This window comes from Pygoscelis adeliae, unplaced genomic scaffold, assembly GCF_000699105.1.
Source record: "Pygoscelis adeliae isolate BGI_AS28 unplaced genomic scaffold, ASM69910v1 Scaffold21, whole genome shotgun sequence".
NCBI lineage: Eukaryota > Metazoa > Chordata > Aves > Sphenisciformes > Spheniscidae > Pygoscelis > Pygoscelis adeliae.
Genome location: NW_008824243.1, coordinates 5,795,752 through 5,806,446, shown reverse-complemented (window position 1 = coordinate 5,806,446; position 10,695 = coordinate 5,795,752). Strand labels below are relative to the sequence as shown.

Genomic DNA, 10,695 nt, shown 5'->3' with positions numbered 1-10,695 from the left:
CTGAACCATAATTACAATTGGGTATCAGCTCAAATTAATACTAGGTCCCTTTGCAAGTGGGTCAAAATCAACTGAAAGAGCTTTCAAACAAACTGCAGTCTTCCCTACTAATTCACACAAATGGTCCCACTGCTTTTTGCAGGATTTGTGATGAAATTACGTGCCTGAATTACAAGGGCAACCTAATGCCCTTTGGCTTTGTACCTCCTACCTTTGTAGGATCTTGTAAGCACTTTCCAGTTACCCACAACGCTCAAGTATCAGCAGAAAATTTCCAGCACAGGTTTAAAAATTCAGTTTTCTGATTTCCCCTGCCCCCGAATTTAACTTGCAGTCCCTAAGCTGAGACAATGTAGCTTCTCTAATAATCTTGAAGCAGTGTAAACCTTTCAGTTCCATCAACCAACACCGATATCCCAAAAGGTATTCTAAACTGTCAGTAAGAAAATATTTAAACATTTAAAAGATTAGTTAGATAGTTTATACATGATTAGCAAGCACCATCCAGATGGCTTCAGAACAACATATAACCGTATTGTTATGCTATTCAATTACGTTTTTGCACACCTATGCAAATATTCAAATGTGACATTTATCTATACAAATAGTCAAGTGATGCTCTAAGTTCAATTTCAAATTGCTTTTCTGCTGTTGGCGATGGGGGCAGTGATGAGAACACATCCCTGTACCCTGAACCTACTTCACATCCATGTTCAGCGTATGCATCTGTCCACTAAATGAATTTTCAGTTGGTTTGATTTTGAGGAAACAAGGCCGGGGGGGCCACGAACGACCAAAAACCAAACCCCCCAGTCTGTAAGGGGGCCCATTTTATTGTTTGTGATACAGTTGACTTGAAAGACAGTTCACATTTCCCTTCTCTGAACAAAGTTCTGACATGAGACCCCAGAATATTCAAAGCTTAGGTGATCTAAAGTTCCCCATCAGTTGTTATAATTAAAACTGACATGAAGCACAGAAATTATTGTGTGATACAACATAAAGACTAGCAAAAGAATACTAATCTTCAGTAAACCACTAAATTGATTTTACAGGAAACAAATATTCAATAAAGCATTTCATACTAAGCTATTTTTAATATTATGAAATGGAGACAAGGAAAAGTAACACAATATGTTATTAGAAGAGATGTTAACGGACCTCAGTCAGACGAATTACATCAGCACTTTGGTGTAGACTAAAATCTACTACTACTTTCAGTGTCTGAATTCAGTTTTGTGCTGTGAATGTACTAACACAAAAGGTGACATTTCTTCCCTCCTCTGCACTTTTCTTGGCAAACAGTATACATACATAATCTATGCATATTAAGTTCTGTTACACACAGACTAACATTCTAGGAATAATAGCTACCTAAAGCCCGACTAAGGTATATTAAATATTGAGTTGTTTCAGTCATTGTAGACCATAAGCCACGCAACCATCACAACGGCAACTCCAAACATTGGCAGCATAATGAGGTTCTTGTATTTTTGCCATGATGATTGTTCAACTTCTACTTCATCCTTTCTTCTCTTATTCTTTCTTCGCCCTTTTAATCTGTTTTCAAAAGCTTCCAGTTCAGCCTAGATGAAGAAAACCAGAAGTAGTTGACATTTGCGTCAGAATTTTAAAAAAGGAAATGTGCAGATTTTAAATAACATTCCCCAAAACAGTTTTATAAAAATAACTGGCAGCCAATGGAAGTTATACATCTCTTACAGATGAGAGGGTAGCACTATATCCCGTGGTTACAAAGCACTTAGCTTCCAAGTATTAAACCATTGTTTAGTTTCCTATAAAAAACATCGCCAAAAATGCAATCAACTGAAGTTTTACATTAGATTTTTAACTCAGGCTGAATATGTTACGCCAAAATGAGATTGTTATTTCCATGAAATACGTTAAAAATATATTTTTTCCTATTAAAAAAAAGCACTCATAAGTATTTAAGCTATTAAAATAACGTATATAAGAGCATAGGCTGAAATCTTCAAAGACCTCCCCCCCGTAGTAAGGATGCGCTCTCTGCTAAAAATAAATTAATAAAAATGTAAATAAATAAAAATCTCTCATCTTCCCCCCAATTCTTTATATTTTGCATGCTCAGCTAAATTTTAGATTAATAGCTATAATCTTAGACATGCCCGAAAAGATTCCATGTTAATTGTTACAACTTAACACTTAGTCACTCATATATGACTGTAGTAGGTGCACAGCATCCTTCAAAAGAAAGCTCATGCCCTTAGGCCCAAAAATGAAGCAAAAGCAACTGGAAAAAAAAAGAAGAAGAATGCCAAGCTTCCACCCAGAATAGCAGTTTCAGGGTGATGCCTAGAATGAACAGCAGGATCCTCTGATCCCTGTTCCTCATCCCCCTCCACATCCTTTTAAAAGGGCATCAAGAGAATACAGACAAAGCTCATTTTAGGGTACAAAGCTGAAATAAAACTGGAATTACGCAGCCTGGCACAAAGAGTGTAAGACTGGGATGAGACTCCAATGAGGAGCCATCTAATTGCTAGGAAAATCAGAAAAGATGCTCTAAAGGAGAGTCAAGACAGACTAAAAACAAAAGGTTCGACGATTATCTGGATTTTTGGGTAGAGTTGTCAGCTGCTAGAGAAAGCATGGGACAAGGAGCTAGGGAGCAGAGAGACTAGATGAACTGAAAGGGAGAAGAGAGATGGGAGCGGCAGAGCGCAGCAAGCCGAGACTGGCTGGGCAAAAGGCACAAGATTGAGCTGAAGCAGAGGAAATGTGGACAGTGAGCAGAGACAAAGCCTGGGCATGAGAGGAAATAAATCTACATGACTACTACTGCAGTGCTGCCAGGAAGAGAGGGACTAAGACAATAAGGTAGGTGCATTAAAGAAACAAGAATAAGACTGTTTTGGGAAATGGGCAGAGTAGTCGTCCAGCAAATATAATTTTCCTTTGGAACTCAAGATTGCCTGATGTCTGGTCTTCCTCTACTGACAGCAAGTATTTGTCAGAGTTTCACAAAGCGGATCTTACTTCCCTTCTTGTGCCAGATACCACTGTTAGCAGGAGAAAGGGACCCGTTTTGATGTCTATTCCTTTGTATATAATAAAGGCAGAAACTGTTGGCACTTCTCTGACGATATGGGAGAAAAGTTCAGACAAAGTTCCACAGCCTGCTATTTGAAACAAGATTACTTTCAACTAGCTAATCCTCCTTTAGAAAAGCAAATTATTTTAATGAAACTGTTTTTCAAAATCCAAAATCTGGAGGCAAGTGCAGAGCTCTTAAGGTTTTATAGATAATACGGCAGCATTTCATTTTACACAAACACTAAATAAAATTTGGGGCTTCTATATACTTGTGATCTGTAAGTTTTAAAAGCAGAGCGCTTCATGAATTGCAGTAATCTGAATTAAAATATAGGGCTCGAACAATTATATAACAGGTACTGAATTGCTTTCCTAGTGATCTTTACAAAAACCCAGCTAAAAATAAATACATCATAAAAAACAAAACACAGAATGAAAAAAGGTTCGTGGGCACAGAATACGAGAAAGAAGCCATCACTATCCTTGAAAAGCTACCTACGGATTTTATATAACTGTCATTGTTCCCAAAGTGTCACCTCAATGGTCTCTGAAAAAGAAAGTAATGGTTGTGCCCAGTCTTCAAACTACCTTAATTTTTCAAGCTAAACAAGCTCAAGCTTTTTATTTAGAGTAAGAACCTAACTTCTTTGTGTACAGACATATTAAAAGTAAAAAGAAATGCATTTATTTAAACTGTAGACTCAAAACAATTTGATGCCAGATAATGTCTAGTTTAGTGTTGCTCAGGTACTGGTTTTGCTCCTTCATGTGTTGTTCTCTATATTCTTCCTGCACTGGGAGGAGCAGCAGCCCTATGGGAAATTGTAGCTAAATGAAAGCAAACAACAGTGACTATACAGACAAAAAGCACATATCCTGAAATTGCAGGTCTTGTATTTTAGGGGGGGGTGGGGTGGGTGGAGATGACGGACATGGGACTGCAGTGTTTGACTTCTGCAATTTCTAAGGAGCTGTTACAACATTTTTCTTTCTAAGAAAAAACGAAACAAAATCTTCCATAGAACTCATTAAATTAGAATTCAGGTTTGAGACCTCGACTTTCAGTATTGAAACTCTTGACTATTATCAGTTAGCTTGAAAATTTAACCAAATCTTCTACACTACAGTGGGACAGAGAGAGCGCTTGGTCTGAACTGTTAAATAATCAAAGCACTGATCTTTTTTCCACCTCTAGCAATTGTGAAAACCCTGGCCTCACACAGTGCCTCTGAATTAGAAGCAGAGGGAAAGTTCAGCTGCTAGGGCCATGACAAGAAGCCTAACCAAGCGATCTCCCTTCCACTAAGAAACAAGTGATTCCATCTGTAAATGATATTAGCAGACGCTGCTACCAAATATAGCAAATACCAAAATATAAATATGCAGACTTACCAGAGCACTAACTAGTTTGTATATAAAGGATTTAATGAAGTATTAATCAAAACAGGTCTCAAGAAGCTGTAACAGATGAACTGTCTATATAAAAGTGTGCTAATGAGATCAGGAAGGTGGTACAAGATGCAAACTTTCGTCAGAAGGGAGTATACTCAATAAAGATATACTCTTAATGTGACCCAACATCCTATGATAGCGATGTCCTCCAGTTTGCATCGCCAGATGGCAGATTATGAGATCAAATTGGAAGGGAATCAATTTTAGACAAAAGGCTGCAGTAGCTGAGGTTAGTACTTGTATGCAATTCTAGAGCCTACTTATTAGTTACTGTTGTCCTATTTTTTTCTTTTATTTGTCCCATTTTTTTACTGTCGTCCTACTGTTTGCTATTGTGCTATGTAACTGGCCACTCTTAATTAACCTTTTAATAGGCTTGATTATATATAGGTGAAGTCTTCTATCCCTGAAGCTGCATCCATCACAAAACACGTATGCAGAAGCAGTTGCATATATTGCACAAGGGTACTGCTGGACTGTGACTGTGAGACTTCAGCGAATGTGCAAGTAGAAAGCAACAGTGGTGTGACTGCAGAGAGAAACAATCATTGCTGAAGAATCAAGACAAAAATAATGTTGCACACTATGCTGGTGGAGTGAATCTGCTACAGTTTCAGAGGAGCCTCATGACTAAGACTTTACTAGAGGGACTGCAAGTTAAGTGATTTTGAGGCAGAAATCATTAGTAACTGGGATGCCATCTGGAATGCATGAAAAAACAATCGGTACAATACAAACAGCAGCAACTTTGAATTTCTAGCTCTAGAATGGTAAGCATGTTCTTTACATGTGTAAATGTCCATTAGTACACTTCAGTACTCAGCTTGCAGAACCATCAGTTATAAATCACCTCTGCCTAACAAAATGTTTCAGACATCTGTATGCAAGCTACGCTTCCTGACCTATGTCCCAGAACTAACATTTGCAAGGTCAACTTAGAGAACAAAAAGAATTAGATGAACTGTCTATGAATTGTATGAGGGAATATGTGATCAATATTGTAGACAGCTGAGGCATGAATGTAACAATAAACATTACAAGATGATCACAAAACAGTGCCTGGTCCCCTGGACAACAGATACATAACTGCATGCTTTTCCTGCACAATGAGTAGACACACTCCCCTTTGAAAAACAAAAGCAGGCCTTGCTAGAGCATCGGTTGGTAGATATAATGCTTTAATAAAGTCTCTAGGCAATTAATCAAGGTACGCATGACAGAAGTTGTGACCCACAGAGAAACTGTCTATCCTAATGAGATTGGGAGAATGGTACAAGAGGATTGGTCTGCGAGTAAGCCTCCCGCGCCCCCTTTCAAGCAGGGAGCGAGCCAGTGCTCTGCAATAAAAACAGAGTGTGACATGCAGGTGAAAACACAAGCATAAACCTAATACATAACCGTTGTGATAACTGAGTAAAAGGAGGGTCAGAAAGCACGCATTGGACTTAGAATATGATTTGGTGCCAAACGCTCAGGCACATATGCATGAACTAGTTGGAAGGAGTGCATTAAGGCTGTAGCCTCCAGATGACAAACCTGACCTAGCCATCACCACCAACCAAGCTTACGGTTATGGCCTGAAATACGATTAGTATTAGTGACTCCAGGCAGCTGGCACAGAAGCTTCTTGGATTACAATGCTGACACCATACGCTCACCAACAACAGCAATTACAGTAAATACACATTTTTTCTCCCCTCAGAGACCTTGAACAACAAAGACTCATTTAGGCTTCCTCATTCTTTCATGATGGGAGGGAGGAGGGAAGCTTCACCCAATATTTAAATCTCTATGGAGGGTATTCAGCAATGCTGTGGGGTTTATGCATTATAAAATGTTCCATTAGAATCAAGAGTACTTAGTATTTTAAAAATAAACTATACTATACACAGTTATAGTAATGCAAGATTAAACTGATTAGTTATCATTTTGCATAAAATTATGAAAATTGTTTGGGAAAACATGTGGGCTCTTAACCATTGTAAATCATTCACAGCACACATCTTAGACTAAGATAACAGCTGACAGGAATGTGCATATCACATTACAAACTATACATCTTTAGTTGCATGTAAATTAAATTATTTACTAACAAGAACAAGGTGGGGGAGGAAGTGGGGGGGGAAGAAGAAAGGTAGATACCTGTTGTCTTCGTTTCTCTTCTTCAATAGCAGCTTTGGCTTCTGCCTCTTTTATCTGTCCAGACATACAAGTGATAAGCAACTGTTGTAAACAGCAGCTACACCCATTTTCTTATAGAGTCATAGTTACTCCTATAAAATGGTTCTCAGCAAAAGTGAGCAAAACCTTCATCAAGTGAGCTCTTAACTTATTCAGATTACAAAATATTCTCAGAAAAAGCTGCACCATCTCACATTTGGAAAACATGGAACATGTAACGGATGCTACAAGGTTATAAATTGAACGTCTGACTTCAACTTGACAAGCTCAACCAACAAACGTAAAACCTAAAAAAATAGTTTGTTCACTAACAACCAGGAAAATCCCTAAAGACAGTTATTCTAAGTTTTCAGCAACTTTAGCCTCAATCGAGTACACTTTACACATACAGATAATTCCTATATAATTTACACACGCATATTTCATTCCAAGTACTTTAACTATTCCCTGACTATTAGAGCAAAAGGAAACCTCTATATTTGTACCAAATACGACATATATTGGATAATGCATAACCAAACTGCTTTAAAGCTCTTGGTGTAATGCAAACCAAATGTAATTAAAAATGCTCCACCATCAGAAAGTCATATGAAAAGAAGTCATGGGAGTTACAACTGAAAATTTTATAGAAGTGTTTTGCAGTGTTCAAGACAGCAAATTAAATGCTAGAAATTATTAAGAAAAGAACAGTACAGAAAAAACGTCAATATGTAAACACATGATGCACTTGAATCTTAGCTCCTGCATTCAGTTTTGGTCCTGCAATAACAAAAGAACATAAAGTCTGAACATATACAAAAGACAACAGGGTGGAGTGGCTTCCATCTAAAGAGATGCATAACTAGGATTCATCATGTGACTAACAGGGCACAAAATCCTGAAGAGTGTGAAGATGCCAAATATTTTTCATAATACAAAAGCAAAGGCATAAAATGAAATTACCATGAGGCTGGTTCATAACAGAGGGAAGTATTCTACTCCCACGTAGCATTTGGCTAAACCTAGAAATTCAGTGCTGCAGGATGTTTATAGATGCCAAAAGTTTATGTCGACTGAAAAACAGTTAGGCATGCTAATAGGAGATAAATCCAACAAAGACCATTAAACAGAAAGAAAGACACGAGCTCGATCTCTAAAAGTCCCCATAGTCAGAGATCACTGCAGTAATAGTAGTAAGAGGAAGAGTACACTGGGGAAGTGTATGTGTTTGCCTTCTTGTATACATTTCTTGGACCTTTAGCATTGCGGCCACTGAATCACTACCTTTAGAAAAGTTAGATATAAAAATCTGATTAATAACGTGAAATGAAAAACAGTCTCGATCCTAGTAACTGGATGATTTGCATACTAACAGTGACAATAATTCAACTAAATATGACTTGACAATAATTCACTAAATATGACTTGCGCATTGTTCCAAACAATTTGCAATTCAAGAACTCTTCACGACTGAGGAAAAAGCATACCGGCCCATGCTTTAGCACACTGTAGCTCAGTGTGCACTGAGGACAGGGTCAATAGAACAGTCCTATTTGCAGGTTTTCAGACAATTTTTTAAACTGCTAAACCGTGTAGCAAATAAAAGCATTATTGAGAATTTCATTAATCTAGACACAATGGCAGAGTCTCCCTTTAGAAAAGTGTATAAAAGACCTTTTCAGCCACGCATATCCGAAATCGCAGTCTGGTGTGAAAAAAACTGCACAACTAGCCTCCTGGTATTTCACTGCCATCTAATGGCAGAACTTCAGCTGCAAAAGAAAAAGTGACCCACAAACGTGGGGAAAAAAGCAACAGAAGAGCTTCTTTTTACACTGGTGTGGTCATATTTGTATAAGATACATAGGTATAATAGACATAGGTAGAGGGAAGCTTAACCATTATAATCACAGTATGGAAAAACATTTCAGAACTATTTCTTTAATAAAACGTACAGTAAAAGACATTCAATTCCTCAGAAGTGCATACTCACTAGCTGCTATATATGAAGAGTTTTATTAAGAGTTAACACACTGTTTTTGGAAATTGATGGTTGTTTTGCAACTACGCAAACTAAATTATCTTTGTACATGTCTGCAGCTTTTAATAGACTTTTTCCAGTCTTGACACAATGAACAGTATATATTGACATAATAAACTACTTTTGTCGGTGTATATAATAGGAGATGATTCTAGTATGTCATTTACAAGTCAACACAAGCTACAAAAAGGTGCCTAGTAAGAATTTAAATAGACCTTTATAACTTCATATAAAAAACCCAAAACAAATAAATCCGTGTTCTTCTGTGAGGATGGTACACATAGCTAGGTTATGCCACACAGTATGTCTCTGGCATTGCTTATAGTAGAAGCTCGTAGTCATTTGCTCATTGCCTTAGATGATTCCTCCCTGTGGATTACAGTGTCAGGGGTGAGAAATAGGAACTAGTATCTGCTGAAGTAACACAGCAGTCGACACTGCACTGCACCACACTGAGACAAGCTGCTGTGTCCGAGCTCATGTAGTCTCTTGTGAATTCACCTTGCTTTAGTGCACTCCATGTCCTATGAACTTATCTTCACACTCTTACTGGAACTGTTTGCTATGGTTGGGATTTTCTAAAGGCATATCCCAAGAGTCTTAGCATTTGACCTGCTTGCAAACTTGCAGGATTTGGTCTGTGTGGTACTTGTTAGAACTTGCCAATCAATCCTGAAAGTCTGAGCAGAAGCTGACAAAAGTCAGCTTTATCCACTGAGCTTTTGGGTTGTACATTTATTACACCTAACACTTACCTGATAAAAACCAAGCAAGTTATGCACCAACTCTTTTTGTTTATGTTTTTATAAAAGGCTTATAAGAGCAAGGTTGATATTCTGCCTCTCTGGGTGACAGCATGCCGCAATTTCTTCACTTCGTAAAAAAGCAGAACTAAGGAGAAGTCACATTTACAGCAGGCTAAAAAGTATACTGCAATTGCTGAAAACTCTCCATTCTTCTGGTACAGGGTGACAGGATTACACTCTTCATGTTGGACAAGTTGAGCATTCAACGGCTGCAAAACTTTCACAGGAAAGAGCAGATCTAACAATGCCTTGTGAAGTAGCCTGGCCCTAATCCTACAGCACTAATCATCAGCAATGACGATTTTATCACCACTGGTCATCACTTGTTCTCAGTGGAAGAGGAAAGAACCAGTTCTAACAAATTTTAAAAAAAGGACAATAACAGAACATTAACATAGTATTTCACTGAGTTAATTAACACTGTCTTCAAACACTTTAATTCTCCCACTAAGCCAAATGCAAGTCTGAAGAAGTAGCTGCTATTAAACAGCACATCTATTTATGTTGTATTTTTTGCTGGTATTGCCTTGAAAAATAATTCTGTGTTCATTTTTTCCTACTTTTCTTGAAGCACTGAGAATAAATTATAGCTACAACGGATACATTACCTCAGATGCTTTCCGTTTCATTTCCTTGCATAATGCATCACATTCCAGTGAAACTTGACCTTCTTGTATCTTGCTGCACTGTATTTCCTGTTAAGTATAATTTGAGTCTTTTATAATCATTTCCCTATATAAAATTTTAGTTATAATGTCCATTTCTTGATGAAAATAATTATAAAACATTCTTATTTAGTAACACATTGGTTACACAGAAAAAGCTAATAATTAAACATTATTTGGACCTGTAATTCTGTATTAAATTGTCCTTTTCTCTCTTCCTTCTTTCTGATAAGCTAAGCTGAAAGCAAGAATGAATCAAATAGTCCAGTTTAATTTCTCCTCTCTTCTCACTTGTCTGCCTAAGACAAAGTAAGATAACCTTCTGAACTCTGGCAGAAAGAGCTAGCATTCAGAGTCTCAGTAATTTCATATACATTCTCTTAACTGGCTGAGATTACAGGGCAAGGTCTGGTCATGGGGGGGGGAATTCTCACTCACGCTTCCTCCTCTCCCCCTAATATTGAAGGAAAAATGTGAAGCACTTGTTCTGTACGTC

General features: G+C 37.6%; 1 protein-coding gene across 1 annotated transcript in view; it reads right to left on the bottom strand.

The window, feature by feature from the left end:
• Positions 1-6: 6 nt before the first annotated feature.
• The window catches only part of NFXL1 (nuclear transcription factor, X-box binding-like 1), a 47,649-nt gene continuing 36,960 nt past the window's right edge, over positions 7-10,695 (bottom strand). Inside the window, exons 20-22 of the mRNA XM_009335223.1 lie at positions 10,143-10,229; positions 6,670-6,723; positions 7-1,586 (exon numbers count right to left, since the gene is read on the bottom strand). Coding sequence (XP_009333498.1) covers positions 1,413-1,586; positions 6,670-6,723; positions 10,143-10,229 — 315 coding nt within the window. The 3' untranslated portion in view covers positions 7-1,412. The remainder of the gene's footprint in view (positions 1,587-6,669; positions 6,724-10,142; positions 10,230-10,695) is intronic.